The 17,315-nt window shown below is 40.1% G+C and overlaps 1 protein-coding gene and 1 pseudogene across 1 annotated transcript in view; both read left to right on the top strand.

Annotated features, from left to right (window-relative positions):
* MNAT1 (MNAT1 component of CDK activating kinase) overlaps positions 1 to 16,938 on the top strand; it is a 255,821-nt gene extending 238,883 nt beyond the window's left edge. The window contains exon 8 of the mRNA XM_066274524.1: positions 16,479 to 16,938. Within this exon, the coding sequence (XP_066130621.1) occupies positions 16,479 to 16,599 (121 nt within the window). The 3' untranslated portion in view covers positions 16,600 to 16,938. The remainder of the gene's footprint in view (positions 1 to 16,478) is intronic.
* On the top strand, positions 13,278 to 15,771 carry LOC136333867 (melanoma inhibitory activity protein 2-like; annotated as a pseudogene).
* Positions 16,939 to 17,315: the final 377 nt, after the last annotated feature.

The raw sequence follows: 17,315 nt of genomic DNA, 5'->3' as shown, positions 1-17,315 counted from the left end.
AGTTATTGACATGATTCAGGTTCCATTGTGTGAATTAGAGCTTTTGAGAAGGTGCTTTGAATGGAAAAATAAATATATTACAAAATATCTGGCTTTGGGTGTGTCTAGTTCTGTTTGAATTTCTTGTTTTTCTTTGCATTCACAGCTATATTCCATCATAGTATGTATCATTGAGTATAAAATGGGTTAACATACCGAGATTGAGTTTATGAAACATGATGGTAACAATCTCGAAGTGATTTTTAAATGAATCTGTTAAAGAAAATGCCAGTATTTATCATTTAAAATGAAGCCACGCTCACAGTGTTTTGCATCCTTTTTAAAATATATTTTTAGAGATAGAGGAAGCAGGGGATGGGGCATAGATTTTGTTGTTTGACACTCATGCCCTCATGGGTTGATACTTGTAGGTGTCCTGACCAGAGATAGAACCCACAATTTTGGCATATTGGGATGATATTTTAAATAATTGAGCTATCTAGCTAGGACCTCCATATTTATAATTAAATAAAGTTATTTTACTCTATACATTACACCTCATCTCTCTGTCAGTATTACAGTCACCTTCTAATTTCCAAGAAACTTTCCTGTCCTCAGTGACTGGTTCACAACTCATGTTCCATTCAATCTTCTGCCATTTTTCACCACAGCTTCATAATTTGTGGTGATAATTCTTCAAATCTTCTGTGTTTTTACATACCATCTGTTATCATGACCGATCTATATCTTAACTACTCAGAATCTTTATTTACTTTTATATCATCATAGCTGTTCTTTAGATGTATATCTTAACTACCTAGAATTTTGATTTACTTTTAAATTTCTATATTCTCTGTTTACAAGTTAGGATAACTTATTTTTTTAAAAAGTGATGGCTGAGCCCTGGCCGGTTGGCTCAGTGGTAGAGCGTCGGCCTGGCGTGCAGAGGTCCCGGCTTCGATTCCCGGCCAGGGCACACAGGAGAAGTGCCCATCTGCTTCTCCACCCCACCCCCTCTCCTTCCTCTCTGTCTCTCTCTTCCCTTCCCGCAGCCGAGGCTCCATTGGAGCAAAGATGGCCCGGGCACTGGGGATGGCTCCTTGGCCTCTGCCCCAGGCGCTAGAGTGGCTCCGGTCGCGACAGAGCGACGCCCCGGAGGGGCAGAGCATCCCTCCCTGGTGGGCAGAGCGTCGCCCCCTGGTGGGTGTGCCGGGTGGATCCCGGTCAGGCGCATGCGGGAGTCTGTCTGTCTCTCCCCGTTTCCAGCTTCGGAGAAATACAAAATAAATAAATAAATAAATAATAAAAAAGTGATGGCTGGCCCTGGCCAGTTGGCTCAGTGGTAGAGCATTGGCCCAGCGTGTGGAAGTCCCTGGTTCAATTCTCAGCCAGGGCAGTCAGAAGAAGTGCCCATCTGCTTCTCCACCCTTCCCCCTCTCCTTTCTCTCTGTCTTTCTCTTCCCCTCCCGCAGCCAAGGTTCCATTGGAGCAAGTTTGTCCCGGGTGCTGAAGATGGCTCTGTGGCCTCTGCCTCAGGTGCTAGAGTGGCTCCAGTTGCAAAGGAGCAACACCCCCTAGTGGGCATGCCAGGTGGATCCTGGTCGGGCGCATGTGGGAGTCTGTTTCTCTGCCTCTCTGCTTCTCACTTCAGGGAGAAAAAAAAAAGTGATAGCTGTTTAGTGAGTAGATACTTATTTTGCTATCAAGAAAATAATCTGGCCCTGGCCATATGGCTCAGTGGTAGAGCATCGACCTGGCGTGTGGATGTCTCGGGTTTAATACCTGGTCAGGGCACACAGGAGAAGTGACCATCTGCTTCTCCACCTCCCCCCTCCCCCACCACTCTTCCCCTCCAGCAGCCATAGCTCAATTGGTTCAAGCCTGGAGCCTCCACCTCATGTGTTAAAATAGCTCGATTGTGTGTATGGCCCCAGATGGGCAGAGTGTCAGCCCCAGATGTGGTTGGAGGTTGCTGGGTGGATCCCACTCAGGGCACATGTGGGAGTCTGTCTCTCTATTTCCCCTTCTCTCACTTGAAAAGGAAAGGGAGTGTGTGTGAAGAATCTTATCTAACAGGTAGTATATAATACTTATAAATAGCCATGATACTTACAAGAGAGGTAGAGGTAAAGTATTATGCAAATTTAGAGAAGGAAAGAAATAATTTTACCAGGGCAATCCAGAAGAGGTACCATCTAAAATATTGTTAAATATTTCAAACAGAAATACAGAGAGTAATATAAAAAAGAAATTTTATAACCCTGCCACTCAGAATTAACAAATGTTAATTTTAAAAGTCTAAATGTAACACCTCTCTTCCTTCTGAACAAAAACAAAGGCTATCGAATGCTTAACCTTAGACTTCTCCTTTCTGTCTTAAGTTTTGTATGTGGGTTTTTTTGTTTGTTTATTTTTTTTCTTTTTTTTTTTTTCATTTTTCTGAAGCTGGAAACAGGGAGAGACAGTCAGACAGACTCCCGCATGCGCCCGACCGGGATCCACCCAGCACGCCCACCAGGGGCGACGCTCTGCCCACCAGGGGGCGACGCTCTGCCCATCCTGGGCATCGCCATGTTGCGACCAGAGCCACTCTAGCGCCTGAGGCAGAGGCCACAGTACCATCCCCAGCGCCCGGGCCATCTTTGCTCCAATGGAGCCTTGGCTGCGGGAGGGTAAGAGAGAGACAGAGAGGAAAGCGCGGCGGAGGGGTGGAGAAGCAAATGGGCGCCTCTCCTGTGTGCCCTGGCCGGGAATCGAACCCGGGTCCTCCGCACGCTAGGCCGACGCTCAACTGCTGAGCCAACCGGCCAGGGCCTGTTTGCTATTTTTGTTATTAACGGTGTGTGTGGTGGTGGTGTTGTTTTGGGCTCATCTTTGCTCCTTGTATCTTATTCTTCCCTTTGGGGTTTAATTTCCTTTTGGCTGAAATTCCTCCTTTAGTGGTTCTTTCAAATTTTCTGTCTTTTAGCTCTGCTAAATTCTTTGTGTTTTTACTCACATTTATTTTTCAATTCACAAATTTCAACTGCTTAACCTGTCCAGTGAGATTTTCATTGTAAGAATCAGTTTGATTTTTTTTATGAAAATAAAAAGCCTGCTCTTTTCATACTGTCTTTTTTCTTGTCTTATGGCATTGATTTCTTTCTGCATAACTTTTGACTTCCCCAGCAACTTAACTACAGTCCTTTGGTATCTGCAAGGGATAGTTCTATCCCCCCACCCCCCAAGATACCCAAATTTGTGGACACTCGAGTCCTTATATAAGATGGGGTGAAAAATGCTTATAGTTGGCTGTTCACCTCCATGGATTCCATCATCTGATGGTTCCATCCACGGATGTGAAACCTAGGGATAGGAGAGCCAAATGTATATTTATTGAAAAAGATCTACGTATAAGTGGACCAGTGTAGTTCAAACCTGTGTTTTTTAAGGGTCAACTGTATACTTCTTTTAATGTTTCTTTTCAAATTCTCTTACCTGTGGGTCTGGTTATCTTGTCGTGTCATTGGTTGTGTCTTCTGAGTCTTTTAAAAGTGAGGCTCATTCATTTTTTAAAAATCTATGAACCTTTTTTTTTAGTGGGAGTTGTTTTTCCATGAGCCTTGGATTGTGAAACATACTAATACAGAGATTTATATTTGCTTCTGCCAGACTCCTGGCTTTGCTGAATCTGGACTGATTGTTAATTCTTAATTAGATGGAGGTAGAATAGGCTTGGGTATTGTGATTTATTATGTATGATTTCTTCCTACCCATGACCCTTGACTTTTTGAGACTATCCCTGAGCCAGTGAGCAAAATTTTCCTACAGGTTGTTTTACAGATGGGACAGCATTTTGTAGATCCAGCTTAATTGGCTGTAACCAAGTCCAATCCCTACCTCTTTTCAGAACTGAGGCTCATCTCCTGTCCTTATATGAGTGTTCAATTACTAGTACCTAGTACCTTTCTGCTCCTGTTCTGATTTTGAGTATAATATCTGGCACCTGAGAGTTTTCTTGCTTTTAAGCTTATTTATTTTGTTCTGTGTGTTGTAACATAATAATAATTATTAATATTTATCATTAATATTAATATTTATATATATAATTTTGTATTGACTAGGAAGTTTCTTATGTCTCTGTTCAGAATTCAGAGATTGAGCCCTGGCTGGTTGGCTCAGCGGTAGAGCGTCTGCCTGGTGTGTGGAAATCACGGGTTCAATTCCTGGCCACTGCACACAGGAGAAGCGCCCATCTGCTTCTCCACTCTTCCCCCTCTCCTTTCTTTCTATATCTCTCCTCCTCTCCCCGGCAGCCAAGGCTCCATTGGGGCAAAGTTGGCCCCAAGTGCTGAGAATAGCTCCATGGCCTCCACCTCAGGCGCTAGAATGGTTTCGATGGCAACGGAGCAACGCCCCCTGGTGGACTTGTCCAGATGCATGTTGGAGTCTGTTTGTCTTGTGTTCCTTCCCCTTCTCACTTCAGAAAAATACCCCCCCCCAAAAAAAAAGAATTTAGAGGTTGATGTTTGAACCAGGGCTTTGGAAGACAGGCAATGGTGAAGGCATTCTAAGGTAATGCAACACCATGAGCAAAGATACAGAGTGACTAGTTATGAGGCTTTCCTAGAGAATAACTGAAAACCACATGGTTTACTTTGGCTTTAGTGGGGTGTACATGGAGATGAGTAATGGGAAGTATTAGAATTTGGAAAGGTGGGTTAGAATCAAGTATGGTAGGCCTTGAATGGTAGGCTAAGGAATTTGGACTTTAGTCTATGTAGAGCAGGGAACCAGTGGATGTTTTTGTATAAGAGTGATCTAGAGTTTTGCACTAAGAAAATTAATTTAGTTACCATGAATAGGTTGGAATAGAGAGAACATACTGTACATGGGGGGGGGGGGATCAGTTAAAAGAAAGTTAACAGTAGTCCATGAAAAAGATAATAAAGAGCTGCAATAAGCATGACAGTGGCAAGGAATATGATGTGAGAGGTAAATTAGATGTTTTTAAAGAGATTGTGTGGTGGAGGTTTCTCATTGGCATGCAGGAGAAAGAGGATTCCAAGATGACCCTAGGAGTATGTTGAAACTATTAAGAGAAATTCAGAGAGACAGAGAGAGGGGTACGTTTGTAAAGGAAAATGAATTCAGTTATGAAAATACTAAATTTGCAGTATAAAATTTTTTTTATATTAAGTGAGAGGCAGGGAGGCAGAGAAACAGACTCTCGCATGCGCCCAATACTCTGCCCATCTGAGGCTGCTGCTCCATTGCTTGGCAACTGAGCTATTTCAGTGCCTGAGTCGAGGCCATGGAGCCATCCTCAGCACCCAGGGCCAATAGCTCAAATCATTCAAGCCATGGCTGCAACAGGGGAGGAGGGAGGAAGGGCGGGAGGGCGGGAGGGAGGGAGAGAGAGAAAGAGAGAGAGAGAGAGAGAGAGAAGCAGAAGGGGGGAGGGAGGAGAAGTAGATGGTTGTTTCTCCTTGTGTGCCCTGACCGGAATTGAACCTGGGGCTTCCACATGCTCCGGGCCGACGCTCTACCGCTGAGCCAACCAGGCAGGACCCTTAAATTATTATTATTATTATTATTATTATAAAGTTATAGCCCAAGCAGAGAAAAATGCTGTTCTCTAACTAAGATGGGCAAAAGAGAAGTATAGGGTTTTGTAGAACAGAGGTGATAAATGAAGCCATAATAGGAAGTAAGCCAAGAAGAAAAACAGTAATTAGGAAACAGAAAAAGAGAAATTTGGGGTATCATTTGTCAGAAGGTAGAATGGCCCAAATTATAGGCATTGTTATGGAAGCCGGAGACTGTCTTCAGGTTTAGAGAGGCGAAGGAGAATGGAGACAGAGAAATGGGCATTTAATGGTGATGGGGGTCAAAATACTGGATATGAGGAATAAGAAGGAGAAAAGTCCGTGAGAGTGGAAAAAATGTAGCATTAAAAAAATTTTTTTTTTTTTACAGAGACAGAGAGAGAGAGGCACAGACAGATAGGAACAGAGAGAGATGAGAAGCATCAATTATCAGTTTTTCGTTGCGACACCTTAGTTGTTCATTGATTGCTTTCTCATATGTGCCTTGACTGCGGGCCTTCAGCAGACTGAGTAACCCCTTGCTCAAGCCAGCGACCTTGGGTCCAAGCTGGTGAGCTTTTGCTCAAACCAGATAAGCCCGTGCTCAAGCTGGTGACCTCGGGGTCTCGAACCCAGTCCGACGCTCTATCCACTGCGCCACCTCCTGGTCAGGCAATAATGTAGCATTTTTAATCTCTTTATAAATAAAATATACTAGGGCATGCATAGTGTTTGTGAAATACATATATAGATCTGTATGTATATGTTTGTGTATATATATCTGTATTATATATGTATATGCATATATGTGAATTTTTCCTTTTATTTTTGTAATAAGTAGGTGTTGGTGTCCTTGGGTTGCTCTGTCACTTGACTCCCAACTGTATTAGTATAAATCTGAAATCAGCTTTAATAATTAGTTTATTCAAGTTGTATTCTCACTTTATGGCAGGATATAAAGTCAAGAGTAACATCATGAGTGTAGAAGTTTGTTATATTTTTGCCTGGAGTTCACGAAGCCATGTGGTTTTATAACCAAATTGCCCTTAGAATTATGAACATTTCTGACTTGTACTGCTTTTCCCACTTATCTTAGAATAAATGATGATCAGTTTCCCTCTGTAGACAGTTTGTCTATTATTCAGACATCGTGATTAAGTTAGGATACCTGAGCACTAACCTCTATTTTCAGAATGTTTTTGCTCTTTAGTGATAATTATCTGAGCTTGCTATTGCTCTGATTGTTTTAAAATCTCATTGAGATAGACCCCAGGTTGTTGATGTAAATCTTTTGTAGCTTTGGCTGAATTTCTTCCATGAGCTCTTGGTCTTGACAGCTGAGATCAGATGGCTGATCTCTCTTAATGATACTTGTATTTAAATTTTGTAGGCTGGCAGGCAGAACAACTTGGAACTGGTCTGTTTAATGCATGATGGCTTTAAATGCAGACTTTAAAAAATGGGCCACCTTGTAAAAATAAAATCTTAGTCTCTAGAGTTTACCCCCCTTCTTAGTTTAAACCAGTCCAAAATTTTAACTCTGTGGTGTGTTTTTTTTCTTCCTTTTAACTCTCCATAGGGCCTGATAATTTGAGGTAGAGGGAACTAATATGAACTTCACATTTTTATTTCAACTTGAATTCCAAGATTCTTTGCTTCTCTGGAGCCAGCATTTGTCAGTGGTGTACACGGGGAGATTATGACTGGAGGGGAGAGTGCTGCCTCTTGGTCCCGAGCGGTGACCCTGCCCTCTGCCCCAGCTCAGAACTCAAAGCATTGTTGAATAGCACTAAAGAGATCCGAGTCCAAGACTTCAGCCAGATGGTCAATATAGGGCTTTGAAAGGAGGGGAAATGGTAAAAGAGGAATCTCAGAGGAACTCACTTCTGTTAAAGAACTGAAAAAAATGAAGTTTTTCTGAAGCTAAGTGTAAATTATATCGCCTTCTTTGGGAGCAAAAGCTGCTAAATGTAACAGAAGAAAATGACAGGGTAGGAAATCAAAGTTCAGGAACACAAACTTCAAGGGTGGTTTTCTAATGCTGAGTCCTCTCTCCCTCCCCTCTCAGTCAGGACCCATTGCCTCCTTTTCCTTCCCCCTTCTCTGAAGTCTGTTTGAAAGGGATTTTGATGGGTAATGGAAAAGAAGGCAACTTTAGATGAGTATAAATTAGGGCATAAGATTTCCTTTATACAGGAATTATGCTAGACATGCTTTTGAAAACATACCTTTTTTTTTTAGCCTTATTAAGAAAATAATCAAATCTGTGATTTTTAAATCTTTGAGGTCAGTCTGCTTTTAGTAAAAATAAGGTATAATGAGGTTTAGGTACCAAAATAAGCAGACTTTTCTTTTCCCCCCCTGGTTTCTGCTTATAAGATTTACAGGTATTTAAAATAAACCTATTGAAAACAGAAATCCTGCCCTGGGATTGGCTAAATAGAGCAATTACCTCTGGGCTCCAAAATCCAACTGAGCTTGACTTTTGGAAATAAATTTGGCTAAGACTTCTTCCACATTCTGTTGTATAAAGGTGTACATGAAATGATACTGACTTCTGCCAGAAACCCCAGGAATACTATTCAGTGATGTACTGTATGCAACAGTTATGAAAGAATTAAAGCAACACAGATGTGGATTAATGTGAAAAAGTAGGCAAAACACAAAATTCTCATTGTGTGGTTTCAGTGTGGCAGATCCTTTAAAATACTTTGGTGAACCACAATAATTAAAGTCTTTAAGAACATTAAGTTAAGATACCTAGAAAATAAAGCCCACAGTTGAATAACAGGAATGAACTATGTTTTTTTTTTTTTATGAAAATTGGAATTAATGTAGGTTGCCATGGTGAAAATAGGTTATCCTATTTAACAGTAACTGTTTTGTGCAGCCCTAGAGATCAAAAACAGCAGTGTAAATAGGCAGGTCTTTAAAGAATTATTCTCACAGACATGTTTCATGTAAATGATTGCGAGAAAGGAAGTGCATTTCTTCAGTGCTGTGCAAAGAAATTTTAATTGACTTTGTTTTGGCAGTGAGAATCTATAATTTAGCATTAATAACCCAAATTTAAAAATATTTTCTCATTGCTCTGGATTATGGCTGTTCAAGAAACACTATTTTCAAACACTAATTAATCATTTTAAATACTTTTTTTTACACATTTATGGCATCAATGAGTATGACTGTTTATTACATTTTACCTATAAAAAGTTGAACTGTTTTCTATTCTCTTTATGGATACAGTGCATAGTCATAAATTAAAAGATGCAACTGTTTTGGATATTTTGCTGGTGGTCCTGTGTTTTTCTGCCAGCAGTGCAGCTGTTTCAGGTTTCTCAGGATAACATATAAAAAGCTATATGTACACTGCAAGTTTATGCTTGAATTGCCAAGCCAGAGATGGTATGACTCAACTTTCCCAGAAGCGAGTTGTACCAAAATGTGATGAATCAAAACAGCTAGTTGCATAGTGGTTTGTATTACTGCTATGAAACCAGTTCTAATTTATGATAGTTGGCTTGTGAAGGTTGACAGACATTCCTCTGTGGTACTTGAATTCTGCCATGAGTGAAAAGCCGCTGGAGCCAAGACTATGCTTTTCTTTTGAGGGTCTGAGGAAAGGAAGAAGGGGGGATACAACATTATCTGGAGTATGGGTGAAAATCAGCTGGAAACTTGTATCAGGAACGAAACATTGCATTTCCAAGAAACTTGTAAAAATCATACTCACTTATTATTTGTGTGATAGTTATTGAGTTCCCAGTGATTTTATGCTGTTCCAGGTTGATTTTTAGATATTCTAAGGTGATTTAACACTTACCTCATTTTTCATGCATCAGAGTCCTAACAGTTTGACATTTTATGGTGTTTTGGGAGGTAATAAACAGGTATTTTTATGACTGTGCAGAAGGTTTGATGAATTCTTATTTAAATTCTGTGGGACCTAAGGTTCTATCAAGAGTTTGACAATGAGTGACTGCTTAGTAACAGAAGTCTCCAAAGTGGGATGCATCCTACCAAGGTGTGGAAGATGGGATATAGGGTGAAATTATTGAAACTTTTATTAAGTATTTTTATCTCATCCTTTAAATGTTTCTACTATGTATTTTATAATATACTTATGTTTATAATTATATAATACTACCTAATATATTAATGCTACATGTGTATAATTTATAAATAAGTATATAAATTGTGAAGAAGCATGCTCAAATATTTTTTATTACTCTAAATATACTATTGAAAAAGTTTGGAGATCATTGCTCAATAAATATTAATTTCCGTTTTCCTTCCACTTTCCCCTTTCACCCTTGGCAGGGAAGCAAAAAATTGAGTTAACACCTTGATTTGTGACAATGTGAATAAATTATAGCCAATTCCAGGAGCTTATGCTGTGTCTTACTTTGACCACTTTTTATATTTGGCCTCTTACATTGCCATATATTTTTTAATCACACAAGCTTATTAAACATGGAAACAAATGAAAAACAGACTTGTTATTATGTTAGAAATAATAAGTTGCTCATGCATCAAAACTTTGACACACAGGAAGTTTGAATGAATGAGTAGAAAAGTTTCCAAGTTATTAAAATGTTCTGGTGCCTGATTTATTCATTTGCCATACCCGTAATTCTAAGGTAGGTGAAGCTCCCTTACTTCCTGAGGCCTGAAGAAACAATGTGGTTTCTTAAACTAGGCATTAGAGCAAAGCTGGAAATATTTGTTTTTCAGCAGTGCTGGTAATCATGCTAACAAGTTGCTCCCTCTTTGACTGAGATTCTCCCAAGTTTTAGGGTTATCTACCTTTACCAAGGTAGAAAGTTTGAATTGCCTAATAATTATATGTGTGACTGATGAAAAATAGTGACTTTTACACTTGTCTTTTGAGATCAGTTCAAAATATTCCTCTGTATTTACTAATTAAGATATTCTTTTGAACTCAGGTGTAGTCTCAGAGATTTCTTGGACATGTAATAGTCTAAGGCAGGGGTAGTCCCCCTTTTTATACTTACCGCCCACTTTTGTATCTCTGTTAGTAGTAAAATTTTCTAACTGCCCACCGGTTCCACAGTAATGGTGATTTATAAAGTAGGGAAGTCACTTTACTTTATAAAATTTATAAAGCAGAGTTACAGCAAGTTAAAGCATATAATAATAATTACTTACCAAGTACTTTATGTTGGATTTTTGCTAAGTTTGGCAGAATAAATCTTTATAAAACAACTTACTATAGTTAAATCTATCTTTTTGTTTATACTTTGGTTGCTCCACTACCACCCACCATGAAAGCTGGAATGCCCACTAGTGGGTGGTAGGGACCAGGTTGACTACCACTGGTCTAAGATTTCCTTTACTGTAAAGAAGGAGACAATTTAGTATTTTAATATTAAAGTAATTTTGAAGCAATCAGTATGTTCTCTCCCTTCTTCCATTTGTTTATGCAGTTGTTTCAGAACATACAGGGTTGGGCAAAAGTAGGTTTACAGTTGTGAGTACACAGTTTATTCTTGTCTTAATCATTGTATTATTTATTTGTATTAAAACTATAAACTTACTTTTTCCCACCCCTGTAAATAAAATGCTCAATAGATAAGCCTTCTCCATCTATAATTCCTTAATAACAGGGATAGAGTTCAGTGTGCAAATGTCTGTGACACAGCACTCTTCCAAGGTCATTCCTATTCTGATAGCCTTTTGACAGTGAGTAAAACTTTTTATTCATATAGATTTGCTCTTGCCTCACAATTTTATTACATGTTAATCTAATTGGTTTGGGCAACTTCAGTGATATAAAGTATGAAGAATAGAAGACAGAGACCAAAGCCCAAATATTCCAAGGTTTTTCTTTCTTTCTTTCTTTTTTAATATTTTTTATTTATTCATTTTAGAGAGGAGAGAGAGAGAGAGAGAGAAGGAGGGGGGAGCAGAAAGCATCAACTCCCATATATGCCTTGACCAGGCAAGCTCAGGGCTTCGAACTGGTGACCTCAGTGTTTCCAGGTCAACGCTTTATCCACTGCGCCACCACAGGTCAGGCTCTTCCAAGGTTTTTAAAAATGTACTGAGCCCTGGCCAGAGAGCTCGGTTGCATTGTCCTGATGCACAGAGGCTGTCAGTTCAATCGCTGCTCAGGACATATTCAGGAACAGGTCAGTGTTTCTGTCTCTCTCTCTTCCTCTCTAAAATCAATAAAGTAATATACTTAAAAATGTAATGAATGATGAAGAATCAGAATAATTTCATGGACTCAATTGCTATGTAATAAATAACAGTAAAACATTCAAAGACAGTGACTGGCAATGGGTCCATTAAAACTTTTTTTTTTAATTTATTGATCTTAGAGAGAATGGGAGAGGGAGAGAAAGAGAGAAACATGATTTGTGTTCCACCCGTCAGTGCGTTCATTGGTTGACCCCTGTGTGTGCCCTATCAGGGGATGGAATCCGCATTCCTGGCATATGGGGACCACACTCCAACCAACTGAGGTACCCAGCTCGGGCCGGTGGGTCCATTTTCATCCAAGGAGGTCCCACTAATCACCTCTAATAATTCTTTCAAATAAATTTGAACAAAGTAACCTTCTTTTTAAAAGAAAACAAGAAAAAGGAAAAGAATATAAATTATCATAGAGCAGTAGTCATTATCATGCTAATATAAAGCAAATGAAAGAAAGAATGAAGAAAAAAGTATGGAGAGCAAAACTCAGCAGAGTATTCATAAAAGAAAGCTTAAAGTAAATGTCTTTCTTCAAATAAATGTAATATAGTGAAGCAGTCAAACCAAAGATCCTTGGTTTTGTAGTGAAGACAGGAACAAGCTGCGGTGGTCCCACGCTCTGTGCTTTAAGGGTTCATCAGTATAAATTAATCCTCTGTAAGTTAAATATAGGTCTGAAGGGCTTATAAAATGTTGTCAAAGTTCCTGCCACATCACTTGAAAATGACTTCTCTAAGAAAAAAAGGAACAATAATAGTTCCCTTCCAAATGGCTTATCTGTATTTCTCTCTGTCTCTGGAGAGAAAACTTAATACTAAAACAGAAGGAAACTGGGGACAAATGTAACTAATAAATACTTTTATTTTAAAAAGTCCAGGCAGGACACACAGGCAGGGGCCCTGCAGGCCATTTTCCAGCTGGCACGAAGGCGAGGCAGGTTTTCCTGGACCTGCGGGTTAGGTGGCCTGCAGCTAGAAGGCTCTTGCAGGAAGGTGAGAGGAAAGCGCTGTGATTGGTGTTGGGTCTGGGGTGTTGGGTCTGAGCGGCCTCGGGGTGCTCAACCCAGAGGGCTGCCCCGAGGAGCCTCCAGGAGAAGCCTCAGTGGACTTCCGGATCATCTGGACACAGTGTAACAGAGGGGCCTAGACTCCTTAGTGGGCAGCGTGGACACTTAAGGCCTGTGGATGCTGTACCCGTCACAACCCCCGCAACTCCACAGCTTTCTGGTCTCGTCGCCTGGTGCAGGTTTGGGTTCTGGACACAAGCAGCCACATGTGTTCTGCTGCTGATTGTGGCCAGCCAGGCCCTGTCTGCGGCTCCTGTATCCAGAGCAGCAGTGGCGCCCTTGAGGAGCTCAAGACTGCTCCTCGGCCATCCTTGAGGGTAGGGTGGTCCTGGATGAGCTAAGCAGGGTGGTGGCAGCATTGCCTGAAGATATGAGAAAGGTCCTAACCCCTGTGGTTTTCCATGGGAAATTGCTGATATGTGCTGGAAATTGTTGTTTTCTTGTTTTTGTGGAGACATTTTCAATTAATTACAAGCCAACTTTATGTGGAAAGAGAGAAAAAGCTTTTTCTAGAACATTCTACATTAATTTGAGAAAATGTAAAGTATTTGAAAAATTTAGCTTCATACAAAAAGGTATGAAGGCTTAGAGTCATTAAAGGATTCCAGCTCTGAGAAGGAGTCAACAAAAGCTCAAAATTTGGAGGCAGTTAAAAGCTCAATAGTTCCAAATCTGAATTTGAGGAAGAAATACTCTTTCTAGAAAAAGAGTCAAAGGAAGAGAAATCTAAACATTTTGAACAAGATGAATTGTTGATGGATAATTAAAAAAAATACAATCCTTTGAAGATGAATCAAAATCAGTCAAATCACAAGTAGTTGAAGTCAAAACAACCTTCAAAATACTTTAAATAAATGGAGAACAACTTACGACAGCTATAAAAGATGCTTTGACTGAAAATTCCCAATGTCAGAAGCTGAAGAGTGGAAAGAACGAGTGATTGAACAAACAAAATAACATCTGAAGACACCAAAGTATATGCAAAACAATCTTCTTTGTGATAAAGAAAATCAGATCAGACCTCTGGCTGAACACTTGTTAGAGATGGAAGATTAGGCTGCTGTGCTTGGGGAAGATTTAACGATAAGGAATTGGAAGTGAAGAGTGGTTCTGAAAACGGTGCAGTTGTAGATAATCAACCAAAAGGAGCTTTGAAGAAGCTGATTTATGCTGCTATGTTAAAGGCTTCTTTAAAAACCTTAGAAAGAAAAAGAAATCAAATATACACTCAGTTGATTTAGACAAAAACAAAGGAAGCTTATAGAGTATTTAAAAATCCAGACTGAATAAGTATCTTTGCAGTCAGAAAATAAACATCTTGAAAATGAGAATCAAAAGCTTTTGCACAAACTTAAAGTAATGACCTAACTGTATCAAGAAAATGAAATGGTACTTCATAGGAAATTAACAGTAGAAGAAAACCACTGGTTAGAGAAAGATAAAACTTTCTAAAGCAGTTGAAAATATCAGCTATGCCTGACCAGGCGGTGGCGCAGTGGATAGACCGTCGGACTGGGATGCAGAGGACCCAGGTTCGAGACCCCAAGGTCGCCAGCTTGAGCACAGGCTCATCTGGTTTGAGAAAAAGCTCACCAGCTTGGACCCAAGGTCGCTGGCTTGAGCAAGGGGTTACTCGGTCTGCTGAAGGCCCATGGTCAAGGCACATATGAGAAAGCAATCAATGAACAACTAAGGTGTCGCAACGTGCAGTGAAAAAACTAATGATTGATGCTTCTCATCTCTTCATTTCTGTCTGTCTGTCCCTGTATATCCCTCTCTCTAACTTGCTCTCTGTCTCTGTAAAAAAAAAAAAATCAGCTATGCAGCTGAAGAGCTGGAGACCTATAGAGAGCAAACCAAAGATCTTGAAGAATTGGAGAAAACCTTTCATTCTTGTTGGGCCGATAAAATGTATTATGCTCACTTTGTTAAAGATGGCGCTGCCCAGGTGGAGGCCTATTGCCCAAGTGATATTAATGTGTGCTGGGGGCGGGCTGTGGCAGGCAGGATCCTTGTAGCCTGGGGCTTGGCTTTAGGACTAAGCCTTTCCCACTCTTTTTGATGTGGGGTGGTACAGTCCCATCATGCTTCAGATAAGTGACTTTGTATTAAAGACTTCCCAATTTTGTATATTGGATTAAAGGTTTTGATTTCTACACTATAAATGGGGCAGACCGGGAACTTGCTCTCTAGTTCCTGAGATTAGCATTAGAGCAGAGAGCAGGTTGGAGAGCAGAGTAAAGCCACGTGGAGGAGAGGAGAGGCAGCCAAGATGGCGGAGTGCTGAAAGAGAAGCCAGTTAGTGCAGAGTTTGTGTAGAGAGAAGGAGATGGGATACAAAGGAGAATGAGGCTAGTGAGCTAGAAACCTTTGATTCTAGGAAACTTAGATAAGTCAGTAGCTTTGTGAGCACTGGATGAGTGGGTTTTGGAGCCCAGTGTGTGTTTTTACTTGCCCGCCGGTGCAAGCTAGGATTAAAGATGATGGCCCACCAGTTCTTGGCTCCGTTGTTTCATTACCGTCTGTTCGAATCTAATGCAAACCTGCATGGGCCAGGCGGCTGTGATAGTGACCTTGGATACTGGCCTTACAATTCTTATCTAGGGCAGATTATTTCCCCTGAGAAAAAAAGCACATAATTGGTGGGCAGCTCAGACTGCTGAAAGAAACCTCAGTGTCTTACCTTAGACAAAAATTAATGAAAACAGACTTAAATGCGAACTTTTAGAAAAAGATCATTATGCATTTGATGTTCCAAATACAACACACTCCATATGGTCCCTCACCGTTGGGGTTACTTCATCTGAAATGAGAGCATTTCTCTCATCTGATGAAATTTCAAATCAGAATTCTTCTTTAAAATTGAATCTGACAACATTAGAAACACCCAAACCTGTAAGAATTTTTATGGTTTATTTGAGCCACACTGACAACAATTGATAGGAAGAAAAATTGCAAGGCATTGAGAAAATGGTCCAGAGAGTAGCAGTTTTGCACCTTATTTTATACATTCCAATCATGGAGGAGGCATCAAGGGGTTACATGAACTCCACTGGTGACAGATTAGGGAGGTGGGAGGAGGCATCAAGGGGTTACATGAACTCCACTGGTGACAGATTAGGGAGGTGGGAGGAGGCAAAATGGGGAAAGCTCTGGGATTGGATAAAAAGTAAACTGAATAGACACATACTTTTACATTGGTGCATTTGGATAGCTAGCAGTTAATAACACAGTAACTGGAGTTTTGTGGTTCCTGCTCTGGTGGGAGATTGTGTCATGAAAGGTCTAGAGAAAGGAAATTACGGTACCTTGACCTTCCTATATTATTGTAGGCAGTAGTCAGGCTTAGTTAAGGTAAAGATTGACCTTTGTCGAGGAAGCTATCAGCAGGGACATAACTACCAGTCATGACTCGCTTCTAGTTAGGAAGTTAGCAATGTCAGACCATGCAATGTGGTTACTTTTAGGTCTCTCGAGTTTGTAAGGCTTAGGTCTGAGTGTGTAAGGCCCACCATGCAGGCCTTCCCTGAGCTTGTCAGGTTCAGTATGTGGCCCCTTTTCCATCCACATCTTTACTGTTGCTTTTTGAAATGTTACCAGTGTTTATGTGCTTTCTGAATCAATGCTACATTTTTGTTTTGTTCTAGGTATTTAAACCACGTCAGAGCTGCCTCTCCACAGGACCTTGCTGGAGGCTATACTTCTTCTCTGGCTTGTCACAGAGCACTACAGGATGCATTCAGTGGGCTTTTCTGGCAGGCCAGTTAACCTTTATTTCTCCTTTGCACAGTTTGGACCTGGGAGCAGAACTAGAGAGCTAGCAAAAGTAAAACAGACTTGTAAAACTAGCCCTCCGCAACTGCCAAACAACAGTATTACCATAGCAGCTGTGCTAAAGTATTTATAAGGAGAAAATTTCAGAACTAAGCAGAGCAAATTAGTGGATAAATATTTGTTAAAAAAGATTTTTTTTTACTTATATTTTTTTGAGAGGGATTAAAGCTGGAAGCCTCATCTGATGGAAGATAAGAATAATTTACCTATGTATATTTGAGCTTGACAGACTTGTAAAATCTTTTTAAAAATAAAGCTAGACTTTATGTTAAATTTTGTGGGTTTTCTCTTATTACAGTGTTTTACTTGAACACATTATAAAATGCCATTTTGAATACGACATTTAGTGTTAATATCCAAGTCTATTATTTCTTCTCATAAAATGTTCCTTTTTTTTTTTTTTTTTTTCCAATGTCTTCTTAATACTAGTCGAGACAAGTGTATATATTTCCTTCTACCAGCAGGTTATGGCAAGTAAAATCTGACCTGTGATAATGACACTCTGTTAATATTAAGGACTCGGCTGTTTTGAGCAGTGGAAAGTGAGACAAAACTTGACCAAGGTGTTGGAGTTCCCAGCTGTGAGTTGCTCTTAGGATAAACCAGAGAAGAGTATTAACCTGCTTTAATGACAAATTCAAAGAAGTAAG

Source organism: Saccopteryx bilineata, chromosome 4, assembly GCF_036850765.1.
Source record: "Saccopteryx bilineata isolate mSacBil1 chromosome 4, mSacBil1_pri_phased_curated, whole genome shotgun sequence".
Lineage (NCBI taxonomy): Eukaryota > Metazoa > Chordata > Mammalia > Chiroptera > Emballonuridae > Saccopteryx > Saccopteryx bilineata.
This window is presented reverse-complemented; position numbering and strand designations above follow the sequence as displayed.